The sequence below is a fragment of the Pundamilia nyererei genome, unplaced genomic scaffold (assembly GCF_000239375.1).
Source record: "Pundamilia nyererei isolate P.nyererei 1_Seehausen unplaced genomic scaffold, PunNye1.0 scaffold00087, whole genome shotgun sequence".
Lineage (NCBI taxonomy): Eukaryota > Metazoa > Chordata > Actinopteri > Cichliformes > Cichlidae > Pundamilia > Pundamilia nyererei.
Window position 1 is genome coordinate 1,013,463 of NW_005187488.1, and position 26,755 is coordinate 1,040,217.

At 39.8% G+C, this 26,755-nt stretch overlaps 1 protein-coding gene across 1 annotated transcript in view; it reads left to right on the forward strand.

Annotated features, from left to right (window-relative positions):
• pou6f2 (POU class 6 homeobox 2) overlaps positions 1-15,745 on the forward strand; it is a 29,375-nt gene extending 13,630 nt beyond the window's left edge. Inside the window, exons 3-6 of the mRNA XM_013912357.1 lie at positions 4,321-4,530; positions 6,294-6,447; positions 10,307-10,475; positions 14,806-15,745. Coding sequence (XP_013767811.1) covers positions 4,321-4,530; positions 6,294-6,447; positions 10,307-10,475; positions 14,806-15,313 — 1,041 coding nt within the window. The 3' untranslated portion in view covers positions 15,314-15,745. The remainder of the gene's footprint in view (positions 1-4,320; positions 4,531-6,293; positions 6,448-10,306; positions 10,476-14,805) is intronic.
• The last annotated feature ends 11,010 nt before the right edge of the window (positions 15,746-26,755 follow it).

Sequence of the window (26,755 nt, forward strand, 5' to 3'; positions counted from 1 at the left end):
TTAACCGACTGCAGGAGCATTTCAGAGCCACCAGTTCGACCGCGCCTCACTGCGTATAGTAAAGTGTGTCCGAACTCTTGATGCTAAACGTTGCTAATGAGACAGTATGGACTTCCCTGGCTCACAAGGTGCCTGGAGCACTGGGAACAGATCACTGTGGATATGGACTTGACGGGATGCTCTGTGCTTTTGTAGTGTCTTGGTGGCTGACACTCCCTGACATAATCAGGTCACAGAGACGGTCAAAGCCTTAGGCTACATCCTTTGCTCCCCACCTCATTATTCCTCAGCATTATTCAGACGGAGGGCTCTGAAACATGCACTGCCCTATCAGAAGGTCCTGCCCCTCCTCCCCCCAACCACAGAAAATATTATACAGGCTAATGCGTACCTCAAACAAGGCTGGAGGTCTAACAAACACACACAGCGGCTTTATTTTGTCTTTACTAGAGAGCAGCTATTATCTTTAAGATGTGTCTTAAACTGAATTTAGGGACAAGTTATGTGTCATGTCTGTAATACATGAGTAAAAAGTTACCTTTCCTTGAATTTAAATTGTGCCTCTGTGCCGCTTCCTCTGCCAACTCTCCCAAAAGACCTTTTCATAAGCAAGCACTCTGAGAACCTTGAGAAGTGTCAGACCTGGTGGATGTTTGGAGTTTTTAAATCTTAATTATATTGGCCCAAGCTTTTTTTATTCTCCAAGGGAAATCAATGAGGCTCTTTTATCCTCACTGCCTCTGCAACAGTGATTAACAGCTGCAGATAAAAGGCACAATTATTAAGTCACTGTCACTCCTGAGATCTTTTTTTTCTTTTTAAACAAATCTCTGGCCGTTTTTGAACCTCTTCTCTTCGGTGCAAATTCTTTTCTCACTGTTTTAAAATGCAGTTAAAACTGCATTGAGCACTGGGGACATTAAGGGCTGTTTCCTGACTTAAATCCCTGAAACGATCCTGATGGTTAGGACAGATTCCTTGGCTTTGTGCATGAACATCACATCTCTCCCAGCATCTTCTACCTTTCACGACATGTGCTGACGCAACAGGTAAGAGTTGCACTTGCTGTTAACCTGCAAAGTTAGTTAAAACAGGGGAAACTGAGCCACAATACTATATAGAGTTAATTGTATATGAATACAGGAAATAGTGATAGAATAGAGACAGATAGGAAACAGGAAATATCTTCTGTGGTGCACCATTATTAGTCTGCTGTTTGAAGCTTTAATTTGCTGTAAGCGCTAGCTTTCTTTAGACTTGTATGTTGACACAAGTCCAAACTTCCCAAACATTTTCCTTCCCGAGTTTCAATTCACTGCATGAACAGTGGTGGAGAGAAAATGGGCAGAGATATTGCCTGGCCACCATGGCTAAAGACACAGATTGCCCTGGCCGGAGAGATGAGATGGCATTTCTGCGGAAACAAGAGCAGCATAATCTTAATGAGTTCTGCTGGGTGGATAGAGGCACGTTTCTCACATGTCATTCCACGAACTGGAAAGGGAAGCAAACATGGGAAGCCAAATAAAGGCGAGAAAACGGAAAGGCATGCGAGGAGAGGGAGTTAGCAGTGAATGGGAGGAGTACCTGAAGGCTGCGTATTTATGAAATGGTTGTGTGATGAAAGAAACCGACAGCTGGACATTTTCAAATAGGAAATGATTTTATTTATCCATGAAATTCAGGCTAGCTGTAGAGTAAGAGAATTCACTTCTGGTTGCTTCAGGGGACTGCAGGTTTGGAAGTACACAGTCAGAAAACATGAGCAGAGTAGCTTCATATATAAATATATTATCATAATAGCTTTAGCAATTGCTAAAAAAAGACTCAAAAACAGGACTTTAACTGTGCTGTTAACTAGATAAATTAGTTTGTCACATGAAAACATTTTCTAGCTTCACTACTAGAGTAGCTTTGGTTGAATCATAGTTCAGCTCCCTCCCCCTGCTCTTTAAGCCGCCTTTCTTCTGATTGGCTGTCCCTTACAAACAGAAGATCTGAAGTGCTGGTGGGTGGGGCTTCTATGCTCACTGCCAGAGATAACGTCATTCACTCATTCACTAACTCGTGTGTAGAAGTATGTTTTGGAAAAATGTAGCTTTCAATTTGTAAAACGTGCACCACTCAGTTCTGTTCACAACCAATTAACTTACGCTTGCTACCTGCAGTCTGCACGATGCCATCCCCACATTTTGTTATATATGGAAAAAGTTGTTCCAATAACCAAGCCTGCAAAAGGCAAAAAAGCAGGAGAACTGAAGAAACGAAAACAACTGTGTCTGAGGAGAAAGCCAGAAAAGGTGCATATTTTCCAGGTGTTTCCTGAGGAGTGATAATGATTCAGTCAGTCAAAGGTTGCTTTGACTGACAGAGATCACTCACACATAAACTGACCTAATTGTTTGGGACTCGTGTTTTTTAAGGTAAACAAGGAAAAAGAGAGGTTCCTTTTCCTCTACTACAACAAAGTGTCTCTTGCATTACGGTTAAATGATGGCCTTTGACCAAAGCGTTCTGCTCAACACTCACTGCTAAAAGATTAATTGTGGTCATAAAAAAATCATTGAGGCTCAGTGCTCAGAAATGAAAAATAAATAGGATTAGTTGATTCAGGACTTCCCATAAGCTTATACAACAAAGCCCTCCCCCCTGACCATAAGTTAACACCGAGGTACTTCACTACACTGTCACATCCCTGCCCTGCCCTTCCAGCCTGAGTGAAGAGTTGTGACAGCGCCACGAAACATCTGCCTGAGATATGCAGATGGTGAAGGATGGCATAGCGGGACGGGGATGAGAGCTAAGCTGTCAGTCGCCTGCTCTTTTATTATGCTTATAGAACAACCACTTAGTCCAATGACGATGAATAATTGAGCGGAACAAGTTCCCTGCCACCGTGGCATGCAAAGCGGGATCAGTGGGACTCAGGAGACACAAGCGTCAGGCAGGGCAATAAAATATGCTAAGTGGCAGAAGAGCATTACAGGGAATTTGTAAAGCCAGCGCGGAGAGAGAGATAAATTATCTCTCCCCTAATGCGAAGCAACGTAAGCAAATGAGCCGTGGCAGGGATGAATTACAGATTGTCGGCCCACCTTTCTCTCGCTGATCCCTCCCTATTATGTCAAAGAGACGGGAGTAGGGGGAAAGGGGAGGCGGACCGTGCGCTAAAACACATTAGCGGTGGTGGAAACAGGAGCTAGGGACCAGAGAAACCTGTGCCTCTGCTTTGCTCTGGGCTGAGGTGCAGAAGCTCAGACTGAAATATAAACATAAAAAGAAAGCGTCCAAGACAGTGCAATCTTAGCAAAAGTAGCTCTTTGCCCGGTTGCCAAATAACAGAATTTAGAATGATGGGCGTCTCATCCGTGTTGAGCTGCTCTCTGGTGTAATGAGGCTTGGTGGAGGAGGGCGGCCAGCGGGGGGGCCAGAGCGACTGCTGCTCAGGAGCTGCCCAGAACCAGTCCCCAGATGACATTAACCTTCATCATGGTGAAGAGGCGCTAAGTCCCCCCTAAAGCGCCACTCTTGGCCACACTCTGGCAGCTCTGAGAGCTAAAATGTTGCAGTGACACTCTGCTGCCCCCTTTGATCTGCCCTTCCTGATTACAGCCACAGAGGAGAGGAGAGCAGGGGATGGAGGGAGGGAGGAGGAGGGGTGAAGTACCCCTGGGACCCTGAGAGTTGAATTAGAGACACGGGGTCCTGTCTCACTCTCTGCTGCTCCTCTTCTCTCCTCTTATTGTTTCTTTTCTTACTTGTTCTCTCCACTTCTTCCTCCCTGGCCTGGTGTGTGTGTGAGTGGGTGAAATGGGGGTCTCTGTCTCTCAGCAGCCTCACTGCTTCTCACCAGAGACAGACAAAGACACTTAAGCACAAACACACACACACACACACACTCACAATCATCCCAGTCTTGGCCTGGTGATGGATAATACACTCAGTGGTGTGCACCATCACACACACAGGTATTCAGCACTGACCTTTGCAGTGCGCTCCCAGCAGTCTGCTTTGGCTTCACTTGCTCTAGGCTGTAAAACCACCTCAGTGACAGATGATCAGTGGACACTTCTGCATGTTTTTTCCTCCCCGAATCACAAACAGACCAGCTCAAAAGCAGAGCGCTCTCATTAACCACAGAACATGAGATATGACCAGTTTAAACTTCATTTCCAATCAGAAACACATAAAAAAAGCCTAAAGACTCACAGCAGTAGATATCATTACAACTGATACCTCCAGTAGCATTTAGCCTCTCCGCTCTTTCTACTTTTTAAAACCACCCAGCTGATTTTGTCTCCTCTCTTACCCCCTTTGTAGATAATTGGAACAATCCCACTGATGCCCAACTCTGCAGGGCCCTCCAGCCAATCAGGGGGTGGCAACCCAGCACTGCAGGTACAGCCAATTACACCTCAGCTTCTGACCAACGCTCAAGGCCAGATCATCGCCACAGTGATCGGCAATCAGATCCTGCCTGTCATCAACACCCAGGGAATCACGCTGTCACCAATCAAGCCTGGACAGCAGGTAACATATATGCTCATGTACAAACACACTCTCACACACACGTATAAAAAGGAGGAAGGCTTGCAGAGCAGCTTATTACATTCTTAAACTCGTACTCCTCAAGTGATCACGAGCTGTGTTTTAAAAACTGTCGAATGAGCAACACCTAGTGGAGTCAAACTAGAGTTAGCCTGTTTATTCATGAAAGCAAAAGCCAAGGCAGCTCTGTTTTATGATAAACACCTCATATTTTTCCCGCTTCAACACTCATAATGCTCATTTGCATCACTCCACTTGGAAAATTGTAGCTCCTGGTACAATTTTCACAATGCATGCATGTGTGTGTGTGTGTGTGTGTGTGTGTGTGTGCTTGTCAACCAACCTTTCAGCTTCAGTCTCAGCGAGACTGCTAAACCCCTGCAGAGCCCAACATAAGAAAAAAAAACACACCACTTTTCATCACCCCACTTAAAACTGAAACACTCCTCGCTCTGTTTTCCACCTGCTTTCCGTTTCACTCACCCTCCTCCTCCTGCCTCAGTCACACTCTCCATCCTTACGATTTGTCCTTTCTGACCTGAACATGAAATATTTTGTTTTATTTAAAGAGAGACACACAAAAAACCCCAGCTCTGTTTTTTCCTTTTTGTTTGAGTTCACACTGTAAGTAGGAACACTCGAGCAAACACCTCCTCCCAATTTCGGCGAACGCGTGCAGCACCAGATGCATTCACGCCGACAGTGAAAAGTTATTGACTTGATAATGATGATGTCAGGGCTGAATTATAGGGTAAAAGTTCACATTGAAGGCCTCTACAGTCCAGGATGGATGAACTCTTAGCGGGCGGACACCTAATTATGGGTCCCTCCCCCCCGAGAACGGCAGATCATACTCTTGAATGAATTAATGCATTTGTAATAATGTTTATGCTTTTGTCTACACTTCAAAGCCCCGCATGTACACATTGTTCCGCGGGAATAATTTACGGTTGTCACAGCCTGCAGTCTCGAATATTTCCAGTGAAGCTAGATAATTCTCTGAGCCTGTCAACAGTCCTGACAGTGTGTGCATTGCTGTTGACACCCCCCACCATCCAAACAAACACATGCCACAGAGAAAATAATTAATAGCACAGAAGGAGAAGAAGAAGCCTGCCCAGTTTATGGCGGAGACAGCTTTTAAGAGTGGAGACACACCATCTTGATCTTGTAAAAGCAATTCAAATGTGCATAAAACATGAAAATACACTGTTTCTTTTTTTTTTCATCAGAGCACGTAGCCTGCAGATCATGAATTATGTTTGATATGGGGACTGCTGTGTCCACATGTTTTTATTTAGGATTCAGGCTGCCGTTATTAGCATCAAGATACAGAGCAGAAGAAGATTCTTAATTGTTTTTCTGCAGATAGGCGATTATAAAGCTCACAGAGACAGTGGAGTGCCTGAGCTGAACAAGCTTCCTTTTAGACCCTCACTGCCAAATACAGTGGTAAACTACTGCTCTAGTCTATTGAGCAGACTATTGGCACTATAGTCTGCTCTGTCAGTGCAAATACTGCAGGCAGTAATCATCAGGTACAAGGTAAATCTAATTATATTCACCTTCTAAGTGGCTAATTTAATAGCTGCTGATTAATTGATTAGATTTGATATTGTGGCCCAATCACCATAATGACATGATTACTGTAAATTCTGATTATTGTGACGATGTGCACAGAGAGTAAAACATGCTGTCAGTATATCGTGTCAGCTCTCTCTCTCTCTCTGTGTGTTTGTGTCCAGCTGCCTCAGGCTCAGCAGGGTCAGACAGGCCCCGCATCATCTCAGCCCAACCTGCTCCACATGCCCCACAGACAGAGTCCTCTCCACCAGGCCTCTTCTTCCTCCTCCACCTCCTCCTCTTCCTCGGCTCTCAGCGTGGGGCAGCTGGTCAGCAGTAAGTGTCCAACACAGCTCAGCTCACAGCATTTTATAATGTGATTTATAACGAGAGGAATTACACAACTAGCGGAACGTAGCCATGGAAATATTTTTCTGTCATTCAATACAGCCGAGGTGGAAGGTTGTCGATCGCTGAAAGAGCAATGTGTTGTCATTATCCCCGGTGTTTCATTCCACATAACACTGCGGATTTCTCCAATTGTCAGAGATGTTTTTATTTCAAGTTGAGGCATGCTCTTATTTTCTTAAAGAATAAAAGTAACAACATTCCGTGTGTTAGTTCACATCTCAGCACTTTGTGACAAAGGTCTCTACAAAAGTCTATATCAAATGCTTTGTGTGGTTGCATTACATTATTGCATCGTTCTATACCTACAATCTTTATTTATTATAGGTTTATTTAACTTTTTTGCTCAATTTAAGTCCATTTATAAGGAAATAAAAGTAGAAATAATATATTTAGATGTCGACAGAATTTAGTGAAACTGAGAGAAGATAAGCACGTCACAATGATAAAATGAAATAAAGAAAAACAGAAAATGAAGTCAGCATCTAAGCGAAGGCAAGAACTAAAAAACAACCTTAAATATGCATAAATATGATTAAAAACAGGGAATAGTGCCATTATTGAACTATATATAAAAAAGTTAACCATAAGAGTTTGACTATGCTCTGAACTTGCAGTTTAAGAAATACCAACCATAACGTACTGTAATACACAAAATCTCTGTCTGCAAACTAAGCAACCTGATGTGGTAAACAGGTACATCTGAAGGTTCTCATCTATACTATACATCAATACTATGGCAGTACATTGCCTAGCAACACAGCCTATGAACCACCTAACAACAGGCTAACATGACTCATTTTTAGCATTTATGCACATATAATACCTATAAACATTGTAGAGTTTTCATTTTATGACAGTAAAATCAAAAACAACTACCTAACAATAGGCTAAAAACACAGGGCAAACAAAACCATAAAGTGGGCGTGTACCAGTCGCAATAACACACAACTACTGAAAACTGATCTAAAGCAGCATTTTTAAACAATCAAAACCAAACCAAAACAAGGAAATCCAACACAGAAACCAAAATTGAGAACCAAATTTAAAGCTGCGGATTAAAACATTTGGTGTTCTAGTTGGAATTTAAAGCAGCTGGATTTATATATGAATAACCAATAATAAAAAGATTTAACGATCAGGAGTCAACATAAGCTGACACAAACTCAAACTTGTAAACTGTTGCAATCTAATATCAACACAATAAATATATATAATAGAAATAAATAGAATCACTGAAAGAGATGTTAATTTAAATGTTTTGCCCAATACTGCAACATCAATGACAGAAATCTCAGAAACAAATATATTAAAACCAGAGAAAATAAAAACAAAATCTGCGTTGCTGCATTAACTACATGTTTCTCCTTTTTTTCTAATTCTAATAAACAAACCTTTAGCATCGCTACTTCACATCTTCATTACTCTCAGTGTAGACAGCTTTTGACTGATCCCTGCCTGCTAGGATTGTTTTATTTTTTCCTTTACTGTCATTTCTTTGGTTTATTAGACAATCTAAACTGGCGTCTGTTATGTAAAATGAGCATAAGTTTCATTCTGCCAGCGCGTGGGCTTTGGCAGGGCCTTATAAATCACTGGTCCACAGCCTGTCAGCGTGCAGCTATTGCCTTTAAAAACTCTGTTTTATTCAGATAAATTTCATTTGTCAGAGTCGATTCTCTTAAGCTCCATGTAAACTCATTTCAAAGGCAGCTACAATGCCACTGAATCTAATTTTAAAAAAAGTCGCCATTGATCAACTTGTTGTGGACTTTGTGTTTAGTTTATGTTTACTTGCAGCTCAGAAAATATCTTATGAGGACAAAAATCATAGCGGGCCACTTGTATGGTAAATGAAATTAATGTTTTATGCTGAGTGCGAGCCATATCACTTCCTCTCAATATCACTTACAGCAAAGCAAAATCCCGTGACAGAATCAGAGCGACAGAAGCATTCGCTGGCCAAAAACAAAGTGCCAGAAACAGATTGAAAACCTCAGGATTTCTGTTAATAGAAGGACTAACGCCAGCAATATTTTTTATTGAGTTTGTTTTAATTTTTTTTATTTGGAGTGGAGAAGGACAGCTAAGCTACTGAAGCAGAAAAAAGTGCTCTCCTTAATATAATCTGGAAGAGTGTTAGGAGTCATTTAAGCTAATGCAGGTGTGGATGCATATATTGCGATCAGACAGCTATTTGGAGGAGTAATGATCATTGATCACCTTCCTAATTTGAAGTAGACATTATTGGGTTTTGTGAACAAGAAACAGTTAATCAGAGTACTATTAAGCAGATACTGTAGATTCATCATCGTAAGCAACAACAATAACATTGTTTTTACATCATATCCATACAGCTGCTTCCAGAACAAAGATGCTTAAATAGCTTAAACCTTTTTGCGATTGCAGAGGCCCGTGGGATCAAATCACGTGTTCGGATAAATAGGATGTCTGATCATCAGGTTTGCCTGGTGTTTGCACTTTTCTGAGTCATGTTTTCCAGATTTCTACACTACAAACTTCATCATCAGTTATTAGCACTTCAAGTAAAAATAAAAGCATAAAAGAAGTATTTTTCTGCTAAACTGAAAGACAAACATTGGCACATAATAGCACGAGTCTAGCCTGTAATTTATGAAGGCAGCATTTTCTTCCCTAATTTTCCTTTCAAGCAGATACATTGATTGCTTCACTTGTTTTTGTCCTGTCGTAATTATTAAGAGTAAAAAGTGTATTACTGTTGTAAAGAAAAGTCAGCCTCCTTTTCTTTGTTTCAGTGCTTTTAAAACTGAGCCTTTTGTCCACTAATCTGTCTGTTTTTGTCAGGCCTCTCATTATTGCGAGGTAAATGAGAAGGTCTTTAATCTTAAATCGTGTTTGGGTAAAGAAAAATATGGATCCGGCTGCCGCTAGTCTTTCAAACCGCTACGCAAATAGGCTCCAGTGGGAATGATGGGAGGATGCTCATCACTGTGAAGATGATAGGAAGCTGCGAGTCCTCTGTGTGTTCACACGTATGGAGCACGGCGCATACGCTACACGTCACTTATGAGCCACAGCGAGATGGCAGGCCCATAGATTTTTGCTTAAATACGCTTGGAGGATTCCTTTAATAATTCATTGATAATGACCAGGATGAATAATTCAGAGGCACAAACTTTGCTTTAGTAAGCAGGATGCCAGGGCACCTGACATTGATGTACAACGTGAAATCACTTTTTATTAGCGGAGAAATTCTTCAGTGAAGTTTTCAAATGTGGAGCTTCGCAAACAGCCTCTCTTTGTGTAAAAGCAGGGTATCGTTTGTGAGCGAGGCTCGCCGCTGCTTTGTAGGCTTGAACTGTGTTGACTTGGGGGGTCAGATGGGTGAAATAATTTCTTTATACATTCTTTAATGTTTTTCTGAGAAAGCCAGCTTCAAAATATATGTGTATTCATACAGAGAGCTATAGTAGCACAGCACCTATCTGTCTTTCCTTTGAATTAACAAGCCATGTGTCGTCTGTTTTTTGTCCATATGCTTTTATATGTGAGATTAAAGATTTACACTTGCCAAAGCCGAAGCCACAACACGCCTGTATTCAAACCTCAGATGAGTTTATTCTTCAAAACATTTCTCAGATATGTGTAGAGAGAAATAATAAGTTCTGACCCAGAGCAGGACTATTTTTTTTTAAAGTTGTTTAGAGGCATCATGATCGCATATGGTTGGATGTTTGCCTCATTCACTCTGAAAAATAAGGTGAGCAGAGGGCTAATAAAATGAGATGTGTGTGTTGTATTGTAGACCCGCAAACCGCCCCCAGCGAGGTGGACGGGGTCAACCTGGAGGAGATTCGTGAATTTGCCAAAGCATTCAAGATCCGCCGGCTGTCCCTGGGCCTGACACAGACTCAGGTGGGCCAGGCGCTCAGCGCAGCCGAGGGGCCGGCTTACAGCCAGTCTGCCATCTGCAGGTAAGGACAAACGCAGGGGGAAAAAATAAAAACAACTCGACTACTATTGTCTACCTGTATTTCTAATCAGTGAAAGCAGCGCAGCTGCAATGAGCTGTCGGGTGCTCTCATCCGTGTTTTAACAGGCATCGTTAACATATTAAAATACATAATTGGCTGACAAACGAAGCTCTCGTGTCTCTACTTAAACTCCTTCCCCTGACATGACAGCTGGCCGTCACTTATGCAAAATACATACACAAGTATTACACGGAGCACTTAAAGCATTTAATAATTACTAAGGCCCGGTGCTGTTCGCTCTGGCTGAACATGAGGGAGCTTGACGGCGATGATGTATTAATAAGACTGCCGTGTCTTACTGCTTCCACGAGGACAGTTTAGTCATAAATGGGACATTATACATTCATGAGACTATCAGACAATCAGTGTTTCATTCCTCCTGTTGTTCCACTTGACTAACGTTTTGCATGCAGATACCAAATGAGCCACGTTTCCATTTCGAGACAGAATAATTGGGCCACATGGTGTCCAAATATTGCTTTTAAAAGAGAACTAAACGGTGTAAAATAGAAAACAAAAGTATTTTAAGTGTCCAGATTAGATATGGAAGTTAACGCTAACTGGGTTTTGTTTTCCTCAAATCGAATCTTCTCTTGTTTTGCATCCATCTCTTTCAATAAAAGTCCCTAATCTTGTTTCTGTATTAAATTTAATGTCCCTTCAAAGTGCATGTGCATTTGCTGATGACCTGTACTGTTTATGTGACACGGCACTGCCACGCACCTTTAAAAATTTCATCACATCAACATCAAACAGCCGATAAAATGTGAAACACTACAGGAGCGGGGGGTTCTTATGAGGCCCGCACTAATGTTTAAAGTCGTCAAATCACACATGAAATATTTACAGCCAGACATAATTCAAATATTTATAACACACATTAAAAGCCATTAGCTTCAAAAATAAACACTCTGTGGGCTGTTATTCATGCCGTTAAGACAATTTTTTTGTTGTTTGTATGACACTGGACATGATGTCCTGATGTTTTAAGTAGTGGGGCTAACTTCACATGCTTTAGTTTAGTTAACATCAACATAGACATGAAGTTTGAGGAGGAAACGGGACGTCACAGTAGCTCTGGGGCTGCGGCTCCCGACGTAGACAGTGAACAGACACTGACAGATGCTTCCATCTTGTCTGCTTTCATTGCTCACAATGTTTCCAGGCACTTTATTAGTTTATCTAAACAGGCACAGGCTTTACATGAGGGTAACATCAAGCCAGGGATGTGCCTGAGTGGCCCCTTTTGGGAAAATACGCTAAATGAAAACGTAAAGTAAATAAAATCGCTATCTTTTGTTTTTATTACAGGGTTTAAGATGGATATTTTGAATTGTTTCAAACTGCTGAGCTCAGGTTTAAAATATTTGATGGTTTAAACATATTTTTTATCCAGATATGAACAAACAGTTAATAAAAATAACAAGCTTAGGAAAGAAGAACACCAGTCATATATATAGTTTTATATGGCTCATATGAGAGCTATAAACTAAATTCAGATATCCGTAATGGTTCAACAAACGTAGCCAAACATTTTAACATCAACATAATGCAGCCTTAACAACGACACAATCTAAATCAATCTAAACAAGCCGAGCAACATGAACAGTGTTAGTCTTTGAATAATTATGATGGTAACTGTCAAGATACATCATTTTGCAACAATTTTGCATTTAGAGTTTAAAAGGAAACAAGAACACAAAGTCTGGACTTGTAATAAACCTGACGTAAAATGAAGTAGAGTGAGGCGAGCTTGATTGTATGTATGTCCCACTCAGATAGCTCTCTGTGGGTATTGAATGTAAACCCTGCAGCAAACTGTAACTCAGTCCAAACATGCAGCATGTCTAAGCAGAGCTCCTTAGGTACTTTTAAGAAGAGCCAGAGAGGCTCGCTCCCTCGTGCTGATGCACTAGAGGAGGGGAGTGCATACCCCAGCTGAGCAGCTCTCAACTCATTTTAGTATCCGCGGTTCCTGTTGATCCATGAAATGTCCTGTCTCTGGTGACTCTTCATATTTACTAATGTATTCCCCTCAGTATGGAGCCCTCCTCTTTTTCCTGTGTTTAGGAGGAGGACGGGGTTATAAATAATACCGCCTGTCGACAAAGAGGAATGCACCAACGAGGTGTAGAAACAGAGAAAGTTCATGCATGCATGGGCATCTGGGCCTCTGTTTCCCTCGCTATTAAAAACCGTCTCTTTTTGCATTGTTTGCTCCACAGAGAGCAGTGTTTCAGTGTAGCTTTCTTTCTAGAGTTATTTCACTGAAAAACATTTGAAACCAACACTTTCTGTCCCCATTTATCCATTAATGTTTGGAAGTGATGCTTTTAAGAGTTAATGTTGTTAGTACCAAATCATCTGTAGACCTTATTTATTGGGTATGTAGTTAAATTTAAGGTTAACTAAAACCATAACCACAGCATCTCTGGTTTGAGACTAAATTTTGGTGTGTTTCATCTTGCTACCTAAATCTTTGCTGCTTTCTGTAATCTGCTATCAAATAAAAGCAAAAATCCTGAGATAATCCAGAGAATGCTCAAATCACCAGTGCTCATGAAAAGAATAATGGAAAGAGGTAGAAAAGTCATAAAGATTTTTATTTTCCTGGACCAGAGAAATAAAAATATTGTAATTAAACATCCTGATTTTCTCCTTAAATAAAAACTGCTGATACTGGACTACTTTAAATGGACATGCATTTGGAAACATGGTGAAAGTGTCGTGTCCGTGACTTTCTTTCTTGTCAAAATGAGAAATAGCCACAAAACCGCACTACAACTTTTTTGGTACAATTAACCTTTGTAGGTTTTTAGACTAAAAAACATTTGAAAATAACACTTGTGTCCCTGTCATGTTCCCATAATGTTTGGGAATAAGGCCTTTAAGAGTAACTGTTATTAGAAACAAATCATGTGTCGTTATGTCTCATCTCACTATCTAAATTTCTGCCACTTTCCATAACCTGCTATTAAAAAAATTATGACATACTTTGAAGAAATAAATGGAAATTACCATGCTAATATCACTAGTGCAAGGAACTGCTCATAGCGGTGTACTGTAATTGGACACTTGTTGGAAACTTATTAAAACTGCAGCGTCTGCCGTTTCTTCTCATGTTTTTTTGTCAACGTGACAAATAGCCACAAAACATTGTCACTTCAGCTTTGTTGATCAAGTTTTTATGTCCAAATAATATCTTCGGCAAATATTAGCTGCCCGGTTTGTGGTTTCTTTTATTAGAAATATGTACATTTTCGTACGATCAACTTTGTAATGATTACAGAACACAAACTGTCGTAAGGCTCGCAAAGTCCACAGTCATGGATATTTCTTTCAAAAACTTGTTAAAGTACTAGTGTCTTTAATAAAAAGGCAAATGTGTTGTTAGTTTATTAACAGATTTTCCAAACTCTGTCATGTCTTTCTTATCAAATACTTACCTCAAACTGCACTGTTGTTATTCAGTTCCATACAAGGAAAAAAGCAGTGAACACACTGATATTTGGGCTGTTGCCATTCAAACTCCTGAACAAAATGACATGATGTTGAATCCTAAATAGTTGTTCTTCCATTCTTAGTAAACATCATCTAATTCAGACTTCATATCATGTCCAAACTGCACCCGACAGTCGCTGAGCTGCCAGCTAGCATTGCTTTTTAAAACTCTGCCTTCCTCTCGTCTTACTTCCTGTGACTTGAGAAATGCAGAGAAATGGCTGAATTATGAGTAAAGTTGCAGGACTTGTAAATGTATTCTTATTAAATATAAAATGAGAGGTTGTTAGAAGATGAAAGAAAGGTTAAAAATGTATTAAATGTACATTTTGATGAATAATTCAAGCTCTTTTTGTAAATAAATGATGGTGCCATATTTAACTGCATGCATAAGTGGATTTTTGGGGGGAAGGTGGGGTGGGGGTTTATTTCACCTAAGCAGAAGATTTTTGTGATTTTGGTTCATGAGAAATATTTAAAAGAGCAAATATTTCGATTGCTAGCCATTGGCAATATCTCCTTGTTCCACTATTGCCAGTTTGGGACAGAGAACCAGAGCCTCGTCCAGAAAATTAACACATCACTGGCAAAGCATCGCCTCGAGCTGCTGCAGCTCAGGTGTGTCCAGGTGCAGGATGCAGAGTTTGTTCACCTGGATGTTAGTCTCAGTCCCTGTGGCATTCTGGTTGAGGAGACTTAAAGGCAGGCAGCTTATCCCTTGTTCTGGCAGGGCACCTAAGTAAGATTGTTTTTTCTCAATTCTCCCCAGACACACCATCCTGAGAAGCCACTTTTTCCTACCACAGGAAGCCCAAGAGAACACTATAGGTAACAGTCTTACAGGCAAACTGAACCCTGGCCTTTTATATCCTGCCAGGTTTGAGAAGTTGGACATCACCCCTAAAAGCGCCCAGAAGATTAAGCCCGTTCTGGAGCGCTGGATGGCCGAGGCTGAAGCCCGCCACCGATCCGGCATGCAGAACCTGACTGAGTTTATCGGCAGCGAACCTTCGAAAAAACGCAAGCGGAGGACCTCTTTCACCCCACAGGCGCTCGAGATCCTCAACAGCCACTTTGAGAAGAACACGCACCCCTCCGGACAGGAAATGACGGAAATAGCGGAGAAACTGAACTATGACAGGGAGGTGGTGCGTGTCTGGTTCTGCAACAAGAGGCAAGCCTTGAAAAACACAATAAAGCGTTTGAAACAGCCCGACCTCGGCGCTGCCGCACCAATGGACCCTCTCACTGATTCTCTAGAGGAGCTCCCGAAATGAACGAGCTCTCTGACCAAACAGTGGAGTGGAAAAGTGGCAGCCATTAAAAACAACAAAAGGTGGATGAACTCCTCTCGAAATGAGAACTGACAAAAATGTTGCCCAAGTCACCCGGATGGACAGTCATGAGTTTGCAAACGAAAAACTATGTGTTGTCAGTGTGATTACCACAATTATGTAAATTACCTTGGCGAAACCAAAAACATGAAAAAAGAGATTAATATCTGAGAATTATGTAAAAAACATACGGTGTGCTGTTTCAAAGAGTTTTTAGATTCTGGCCTTACAGACCAGACTGTCGCCCAAATTTTGGTTCCCACCAGGAGGGATTTAGTAGAGAGATCATACCAAATCGAAACACTATTTACCAAAGTCTGTTGCATCTGAATAATTTTGTAATGTAAATGTGCTCTAAATTTTTACATTTGTACTGGCAGAATCTAAGCTATATCTGTGAGGTTGAGTATACATTTTATCTTTGTCTCGCTTACTTTTTTCTTCATTGTTTGTATGTAAATACTTAAAAAAGGGAAAAAAGAAAAATGCTGTCTTCAAATTGAAATCACGCTGATTAAAAAAAAAAAAATCTCTTTTTGGACATAAAAAAAATTTAACCGTTGCTGTTAAACAATTGCATAATAATGTTGTTTGCCTCCGACTTGTGTTTCATCTGCAAATATTTTCAGTCACGGTGTAACTTTGTACAACTTTTACAGGTATTTATTAATAAGTTAATGAGATGGATTCGAAGGATGGACTTAAGAAACTATGGACTGTCACATGATAACTATGACGATGATGATGAGGAGGAGGAGGGGTTTCGGTGTCTGTCAAGTCTACTGCAGCTTTGTTTCGAGCTACTGTGTCATTCTATTGCCAAAGCCTGATAGCCAAAGAACACACACAACTTCAGCTCAAGGACTGGGGGAAAATTTTACCTTTTTATTTATCTGTTCCCACGACTTTCTCTCCCCTTTTTCTAAAGTGTTTTATTCTGTGGGTCAAGTTGAACGAAACAACAACAAAAAAAGAGTCAAAACTGTCATGTCAAACAGCTCCAAAAAGTGTCTGCCGTGATGAAAATGTATTTTCTTTTTGAGCCGATTTGCTACTGCATGCTTCAAATCGCACCACATGATAAGATAGTGTATATGAATTTCACCAGGAAGGCCAAAATTAACATTAAAAATCGGAATTTTCATAATTATTTTACATGAAATGAGCCAAACGTGTGGTTGAAGCATTTTTTGTTGCCACTGACCAAACATCAGTGTGTTCTTTTGCAAAGATAAATTGCTCTTTTACCACTGTATTTTGCATTCCTTTCAACTAAGTCAATGTCATGCTCATAAAATCAAAAAATACACCATCCTTTATCTTACACCTTTTAATTTAAGAGGTTAACTTGAAGTGTTCAATTTCAGTCCACTGATTTTTTGAGTAATTCACACTCCATTCCTTCGCGCTCTTACTTTGTCAGAAACGTCAATAATCCAGGGGGGAAAAAAGAAAAGAGAAAGAAAACCCTCTTAAACCGTCACTGCAAATATTTGGCTCCTGCAAAAACCCTCATATGAAAAAAAAATTGGTGAATGCTGAGAATAAGTGTCACATGTCAGAGTGAGTGAACTTAATTTGAAGTGAGGTGAAATTTGATGCAATTTATTCAGAATCATGTGTCTGCTCGATATATGTCCTTTCATGTCACATTGGTTATCTCAGTTTTTCACTCCTTTTTGTGAACTGCCAGGTTCTTCTGCGCTGCCTGGAAAACACACACCCACTGTAAATGGTAGAAAAACACTTGAAAAAGCTTTACATGTCTGTGTTTTTAAAGAAATCACTGAGGTTGTCTTGAAAAGGCAGAAAAGGCAATCGCAGACTGTGGAGAATTTCACTAAATTTTCATCTGCACATCCACAGCAGCTCCTGCTGTACTTCTTTTCACAGATATTTGTTTTGTTTTTCTTTTCGATGCATTCACACTTACAGATTTTGTGCATTTTTATTTTGCTTCTAGAAGAAGAAAAAACACTTAACTTCAGGCAAACCTTTGGCCAAGAAATAAACCTCGGCACAGATGTTAGAAAGCAGCAGTGGATCCGTTGTGACGCTTAACAATAAAAGCTGTAACCAAAACAAAAAAAATAAAGGACGACACAGAAAGGAGTCATGCCTTTGCTCAACTTTTCAATGCTGGACCAAAGCTCTATAGTTATGCACATTGTACAGAGAAATAGATTCATGATGTTGACAATCTTTAAAATCTGAGAAGAAAAGGATTGAAGAGTAGAATTGTACATTAGTTCATCCAAGGTTTACCTCAGTACTGTTCTTGTGAGAATCATAAAAATGCCATACAAGCATCCGCAGGTCAGTAGAAAAGATGAAAAAGATGACAACTCTGCACTGTGTGTGTCCATGTTCACCTTCAATGGGAAGGAGACGCTTGTGGGTTTTCTTTTTATTACGTGACACATGATTGTTTTATTTTTGTGAAGTGGTCTCCTGAGCCACATGTGACTCATCTCTTTTATATTGTTGTAGTATTATTTCTTTTTTTTTTGTGCCATACGTTCACCTCTCAGTTTCCACAGCTCTGTAGACCTACATAGAGGGAAAAGGAGATTACAGTAATGTTGCTCTTAGCTCAATTAGGATTATTTGTTTACCACCCTTAAATACGTTTGTGAAATTTTACTAACACAGACAAACTGGCTTGAAATTTTGTTCATAGTCAAAGAACTAGAAACCAAAGCTGAAGAGCCTGCAGAGGTTGATTTATTTTATTTTCGTTTTTATATATAGACTGAAAACTGTAATCTATAGAGCAATATCTGTTTGGTCAGTTAAGCAGCACTTTGTGTATTTCTAAAAAACAAAAATAAAAATAAAAAGCTTCAAGTCTGTCACATTGATTTGTACCATAATTAGTAATAAACAATTGTTTGACATGACTCTTGTGTTTGTGTGTTATGATAGAATCTGTCATTTAAGGCCAGAACATAGTAACGTGTGGGAACCTGTGATTGTTTTAGCTAATATAGTTATGCTTTTTCTATGAAACGATGTCCAAAATAGCCACTAGAAATATGATTGGCAGGAACTGACATTGCTAATGTGCTCAATTAATTCATAAAAATTTATTTCGCGCCACACTCTAACTTCTCTACATCACATTTTGACCGAGGTCGTTAGTAAGAGAAAACTCATCTGTTGAGATGATGATGCTGTTTGCACACAAAGCAGAGATGCTAACAGATCTCAGAACAGTGAAAGCAGCTAGTGGCAGCTTGGCTAGCAGCTAGTGGCAGCTTGGCTAGCATGCTGGTCTCTCATCACTTTCCAATCAAATACAAGAGGTTTATCCACAATGCATATGTGCAAACAAGCCTCTCAGCTTGAATAGCTCAAGCCTTTTTTAACAGGACTCGGACACTAACCTAAGATTTCTGTTGTTGGATGTCAAGCAGAGTCAATCCTGCTTCCAGAGACCACAGGCAACAGCAGCCACAAGGTGACAGGAAAAACACCCAATAAGCACTATAACAGAACAATGTTTGAGAACAAAGGAGAGAGAACATGTTCACAGTGGTAAAATTGTCTACTTTTAGATTTCACTAGGCAAGTGCCTTGCTTGCCTCAATGGAAATTGCACTGATGTTTTTAAAATGTGCCTTTCTGACTAGAGAAATGTTTTCAATTTCACAAAACAGCTATCCGACGCACAATTATGTGCAAACCCTGCCTGTAATAAATCTGTAGTAGGACAGGAGGCTGAGCATGAGCCTGAAAATTATGCTCAGTGGTTTTTTTATGGGAATTTTCTTTTGTATACATACTGTAATTTCCTGTCACCACCTGTTTTGTTCTTGGTCTCCCCCTGTGCCATACTATTAAAAAACACCCTGGAAGTCCCCCTTATGGCAGATAAATTTTCTTATGATGTAGAAAAAAAACGTTCACCTAACTAGCTTAGTAATGCTGATTATGCCAGCTCTAAATATTGCATTATATTTAAATTGGCTGGGGATTAAAATAGAAATAGGACAGCAATATTGAAGTTTAATGCATTATTTAGTTCAGTCTAGGCAAGTAAGTGTTTTATTACACATTAATACAAAACATACCACTTTCTTTAAAAGCACTTTAAAAACCAACAACGAGACTGTTCAAAGAGCTATGCAGTGAAACCAAACATTAAGGACAAACACAGGCCAAGATAAAAGATATGGGGCCGCAAAGAAGCTAAACAAAAGAGTACATAAAAACTGAATTAAATTCACAGTCAGCACTGGGTCAAAAGTCAGAAAGTAATTTATAACTTTATTTAATACACTATTATATCTTCATGGCAGAAACTCAATTCATTTAGGCTTGTAAAAACGGTAAATAAGATCTGCTGAAGTTCACACTGTGTATCAGAAATGTTCAGGGGATGAAAGGTGATTTAAGCGAGTTGGTTGTTGGTGCTGGCCGCTCTGACTATTCCCACACAACCATCTCAGGGTTTAAAGAGGATGGTATAAGAGAAAATATCCAGTGAGCGTAGGTTCTCTGGACAAAAACGTTTCACTGACATCACAGGTCAATTTCAATTTCACAACCTTAGAACAGCTGCTAAATTATCTGCGGGGGGGCTGGAGCCTATCATATCGCTACCATAGGGCGAGAGGCAGGGTACACCCTGAACAGGTCACCAGTCTGTCGCAGGGCTAACACAGAGAGGCAGACAACCATTTGCACTCACATTCACACCTACGGGCAATTTAGAATCACCAGCTAACCTAACCCCACTTACTGCATGTCTTTTGGACTGTACCAGGAGAAAACCCACGCAAACACATGCAAAGTCCACATAAAACAGCTCAGGCCTGATGGTGGAATTAAATTCAGGAGCTTCTTGCTGTAAGGCAACAGTATTAACCACCGTGGCACTGTGCTGCTCTGCTGCTAAATTAAAAATTCCAGCTAACCTCCAGCTAACGGCAACTAGCATAGGCGAATTTTTAGCCTATTAGCTTATGTCTCTAGTGCAATTTATGCAGTTTAGATTGATTTTGATAGATTGCCTATTTATTTCCCTGTTGGTTAACCTCTTTGTTATTGTACATCTTTTAATTGAAATTAGGTCATTATGGAGGAAAAAATGTAACAAGCTAGCAGAGGGTAGTAACATCAGCAACCATTTTGGCTTTGTAGCTACAGTTTGCTCTATTTATACACAAAATATTTAAACGATACTAATCATTGACAGTAAATACTCTGAATAAATGTAATCAAGTTGAAACAAATTTTTTTGTTACACTATATTTTCTCCCAAATACCGTTGAGCTATTTTGTGTTTCAGGGCACAAGGTGCTGTCGAGTTCAAAGTTTTGAGCAACATACAAATATTTTTTTTAAAAACATCTCTGATTCTCCTTTCATCTTTTTAAAGTCGGAGTTATTGAGAGTGCCAAATAAAATCACTTGTCCTGACTCTCTCTCTTTGGGAGGTCATGGTCAAGTGCATCTTGAATCACCCCGAACAAACTTCCACATCAGAGGTGATGTAGAGTTATTTGACCCGTTTGACCTATTGTTAATGGAAGGGTGGGTGAATGCATGTAACTGGCCATTTAAAGTGTTTTGATGAGAGAAGACGCTGTAAAAAAAAAAGAGGCGCGTATTTTAATACTTACCTCTTTATTTGCATTTGCTTGGGGTCACCAGAGAAGAATACGTGTCAGGTTTGCTTCTCATCAAAGCTTCATGTGTTCGCCTCACCAAATAACAACAAGACAAGTGTAAAGAAGGAGAAATATATAAATAAACAGGGAGAAAGCCTTTTGAAACTAAACTCAAAAGTTTGATACAGCTTCCCTGTCCATGATGCCTTTGAAAAATGGGCAGGCTGCTGAAAAGAAAGTAGTAAATAAATAAATAATAATAATAAAAAGCACAGACAACATAAATTATTAACATTAGACTGAAAACTGATGTTCAAGATGCTTTTTCGTCTTCCTTTCAGCCCTCTCTCTCACTCCCTCTCCGCCCTTCATTTCAAAACGCTGGATGTATTTTTGAGTAGCGATGGCTGAGGTGTACGCAGCTCGAGCGAGTTATTTGATATTCTTTTGTTTTCCATCCGCGCCATTTTCATTGTCTTTGCCATTAACAATGTAATTGTGCAGATGCAGCTCCTGACCCATATCTGTTTTCTCGAGCTGTTTGTATTCTGCTGCTGATAAAAGTTTACTTTCCATCCTCTCTCTGCAGCAGTACCGCACGGCTTTTGATTGAAGTCTAACGGCTCAGTTAAAAGGAGCTCTCATCATATATTATGGAGTAAATGTCGAGCTTTTTATCAGTCATGAATCGGTCGTGAATAGGGTATGAATGTGTCACGCTGACAGGTTTTGTTCGTATTTGTGCGCAATTTTTAAGTTTTAACCACTTAAATCTTGTTGAATCAAGAACGCTGAATCCTGTTGCTAAAGCCTGTCTGTTGTTGATGCTCTTCATCCTTTTTGTAAAGGGACTCAAACTATGTTGAGACATCACAAACATTTGAAAGCGTTTTTTTATTTTTTATTAGCTGATCAAAGGAATGTATACAAAGGAATCTCCTCACACTCACAAAACTTTTCAAAAAATGATACGAATGCACTTAGAGCACCTTTATTAATGCTCTTTCAGTTTCAGCTTAGGATACTGTATGTCAGAATAAGACAAAACAGACGATAAAAAGAAAAAGAAAAGAGCAAAATCAAAGGTTAAAATGTACAAAGCTGATCATCTTCACAAGACAACCTCTTCTTCTACGCTTGCCAGCCAATTTTACCTGTTCAACTGCTCATTTACGTAAAAATGTAATCAGCCAGTCACATGGCATCAGTTAAATGCATTTAGGCATGTGGACATGATCAAGATGACTTGCTAAATTTCAAACTGAGCATCAGAAAGGGAAGGAAAGGTCATTTAAGTGCTTTTGAACGTGATGTGCTCCAGTGAAAAATATCCAGTGAGTTGCATCTCTCTGGATGAACATGCCTGTTGATGTCAGAGGAGAAGAGGTCAAACTGTTTCAAGCTGATAGGTTGGTAGGTCAAATTATCACTCTTTGTAACCAGAGTAACAAATAGCTATTTGAGTTTGTTACAAAAGTAACAAGTGGCATCTGGTGTGGTGTTCTGCAGCAGCAGCAGAACACCACACCAGATGACACTCCAGTTAACTAAGAACAGGAAACTGAGGTTACAATTCATTATGGGTCACCAAACTGGAGAGTAACACATTGGAAAATCTTTCCTGGCGTAATGAGTCTTGATTTCTGCTGTCACATTCAGATGGTAGGGAATTTAGTGTAAGCACGAAAGCATGGATGCATCCTGCTTTATATCATCGGTGTAGGGGATATTTTCTTGGCACATTTTGGGCCCCTTAGCACCAACTAAGCATTTTTAAAACTCTACGGCACATTGGATATGAAGCCAACCTATCTGCAGCAACTGTGTGATGCTCTAATGTCAATATGGACCAAAATCTCTGACAAATGTTGTCCAGCACTTTGTTGAATCTAAACAAGGTTTAGAAATTAAGACAGATCTAAAAAAAAAAAAAAAGTGCCTGACCAGGTACTAGGATGGTGAAAAATAAGGTAGGTTTGTTGCCCCTGGTAACTGAGTATGCAATAAAGCTGAAACGGTTAGTCAAAAAACTAATAAATAAGTTATTGTAAAATGATTTTTGTAGATTTTTAAAAAACAAAAACTCCCATAATCTAACCTTTTTTTTCCAGCTTCCTTTCGAACTTTAGATTTTAGAAAAAGACCAAAGACCTAACTGATTACATGGATTAGTAATCTCTTCATTAAAAGTATATTAAAATGATACTTAAAAATTAAATTTGAACATACTTTAGTGTGGGTCACGCTTCTGACATCTTTTATATTTTAAACTTCCCAAACCTAACAAATATAATTCTGTACTGTATTTATGTTTTTCATCAACAAACACTTCTGAGCGTTTAGGATTTTATAGTAGATTGAGTTATAAGCAAACTCCTCTGAGTGTCTAATGAAGGATATTAAGCATAATAAGTGAAAATGCTTTTACAGTGTTTCACAAACTCTCTCTCACATGCCCAAATTCATAAGCCAAAAAAAGTTCACACTCTCCAATTTTTAGCATTTGTTAACAATAAAAAAAAATCAAATAAGTTGTGTTTTTTGGTGAAATATCATTTTGTTTTCTCTTCGTGTTTTACCCCCCCGGTCATCCACGCCCCACCAGTGGGGCCCCTGCACCCCACAGTTTGAGAACCACTGGCTTGGAGAAATACACAGTAAAACAAAAGGAAGACTCAACACGTATTTTGAAGAAAACTCTTGGAAAACCTACATTTGATTCTTTTCTTCTTTCTTTGCTAAGATCTAAGTGCAGAATACAGTAGTCAGAGGCCTTTGTGGTGTGTGATGTTTCTAGTAAAGACAGTCGCCCAGTAAAGACGAGTTTTGATCTCGGAATCTTTGTGAATGATTGTTTTTTATATATAAATATATATATATATATATATTTATTTCTGAACCTGCAGAAGCTAGCAGGAGCAGCTGAGGTCTCCTTAAGAAGAATTTAAAGTAAAACTGTAAGTCCTGTTTTTGTATCTCAGTTTTTTGGGGAGTTTCTTTTTTTTGTCTTCTGAGCAGATTCAAAGTGAAGACTCTTGACTGTCTGACTGGTTGAAATAAAACATTCCTGTTCAACCTGCAGCCACCTGAAATTGTCCTGAATGGGGAGAGGGAGCAGAAATATAATGACACGTCGGCGCTCCAAATGGATTATGTTTCAATATCAGTCAGGACACAGAAACAGAAAGGTGGAGGGAGAGAGTGCATGTGTTGGATGCAGATGGTTTTAAATTGCTGCCTTTGTTTTCCATCAGGCATGATGCATTCACTTTCCTTATCTTTCAGACAATGCGCGGTGGGCTGATGTTCTGGGTAAATGAACTGTCTGTATATCCCTCACCCTCCGCTCCTCCGCCTTCTTGTTTTCACTTCCTCCTCGGGGTTGAGATGTTGGTACACTGACTGTGAAGCCCGAGCTGCTCAGGCGTCTCCCACTTTGCTGCTCTGCACACCCAGATGCCTCTGGGGGTGCAATTACCAATCCTCACATGCAATCGAGGTTGGCCATGCATATGATCCCTTTTGCTTTCACTCTTGTTTCTGTTTTGGTTTTTTTTTTCCCTGCCCTTTTTTTCAGCATTATTAGCAATGACACAATGCGAGGTATTTGCAGGTAGAGGAGTTAATAGCCTGGTCTTTACAGAGACACCTGTCTGACTTGAGCAGCTGATTGCATCGGCCCATTTAACTTTCTAGCAGCCCGAGTTTTGAATGCATGTCTTTAGGCTGTGATGTCTCTGTTTTAGAGCGGGAGCGTGTTTGCAAAGTACCACGAGCAAACCTGGGGAGAAGCTGCAGCTGCGCGCCTGCTCACTCTGCTTCCCACCTGCTTCACACAAACACGATCTATAAAGAAAATGGTCAATAACGCTTCAATGAATAGTTCACATCCAGCTCTTTAATACAAGCTTTTAGCCGTAAAAATACAAATACTGAATGCATCACTTTGAACAGAGTAAGCAGCCAGACACTTGGATATTTGGCAAAAATAAAATAAAATAAAACCTTTATGTGTAATATAGCCAAAGGCCCCATCACGAACTCGTTTTTGCTCCTGATTAAATACATAATGTTACTTTGACCTTGCGTTATATTTTATTATACCTTTACAAACATTTGTGAAAGAATAGGTTAGTGTAAAGAGCTCACAATTCAAGTGTGGAGCTGTAACAGGATGCTGCTCTTGGAACAAGTCAGTTTGTGAAATTTCTTCCCTTCAGCTGTAAGTGGTGTTATTGCAAAGTGGAAGTGTTTAGGAACCACAGCAAATGGACACGAAACTGCAGATCACATAAAGTTACACAGCGGGATGTGAGAGTGCTGAGGTGCATAGTGCATACGTTTTTGTGCATTAACATCAGCACAAAAACTGTGTGCAGCGAGCTTCATGGCGTGGTCAGGCAGCTCCTGTAGGTGTAATAAGTAGGTGATGCAGTACTTTTGAAAACAGAGTAATACATTTAACAGTGTGCAACAAAAAGAAAGTGGACTTACACCAATCAGGCATAAGATTATGAAGCGGGTAGGATATATTAGGGAGCAAGTGATCGATGAAAAGTGGTCCAAGAAGGAAAAGTGATTAACCAGAGACAAAGGTCATGGGCAGTCGAAGCTCAGTGGTGCAAGTGGTGAGCGAAGGATGGCCCGTCCGGTCCGATCCAACAAATTGTTCTGATAGAAACAATAGAAAGGGGTCAGAATAGACAGTGCATCAAAGTTTTTTGTGTATGAGGATGCACAGCTGGAGACCAGTCAGAGCGCCCATGCTGACCGCTGGGCAGCGCCAAAAATACCAACAATGGTCATGTGAGCATTAGAATTGGAACAGGGAGTAATAGGCAGGTCAGTGCTGTTCTGGCAGCAAAAGGGGCACCAACACAATACAATACACAACACAATATTTGGCAGGTGGTCAAAATGTTGTGCCTGATTGGTGTAATCCTCCAAACTTCAAACAAATATATCCAATTTTCTTTGTTTGAAAAGTGAAGTTAATGTGCCAGCAGGGGGCGACTTCTGTAGGTGCAAAAAGAAGTTTGATTGATGAGAAGACACACTCGGCTTATGACTTTAGTAAATACTAGTTTCACGTCTTTCAGAACATAACATGTTATCTATTTTTTTTTTAAAATATGGACCCCACCAGAGTCCAAAAAAACAATAAAAACAATAAAGTTGGGTATGCTTTAAGATGAGACTACAAAACAAAAGGTGAGTCTAAGGCTTCATGACATGACTTCACTAACTGGCGGATGATGTCACAGTGGCCATGTCCATCTCTCGTATACAGACTGTAGCTCATATGCTTTGCTTCAAAAAATTCACTCATAATTTTACAGTTTTAATGACACAGGTGATGTCTTTGAAAATGCTGTTACTCTGAATCCGGTGGAATTCATTTAGAAGTTGCTGGCATAAGTAGTAAGACCGATATTAAAGTGGACAAGTAACACTTTTTCTGAGCAGGTTTAATTGTGTAATAAGTCAAAATCAAATGAAATAAAACATTTTGTCACAAATTTAAATTGCTGTATCAGTATATCTCTTATCTCAATGGGTTAGGATTATTTATATATATACTGTATGTAAATAAAACACTTAAGAACTTTGCACCTTAATTATGTCTGTACAATCTCTTAGAGCAGAAGCCATAGCAACGCTGAGGAAACACTGGTGATTTGGATAACACGTATACCATATTTATGCATAAAGAGTTTGGGGACTCATCGTATCCATTTAGCACTAGGAAATGTGCTGCAAACTTGTGACC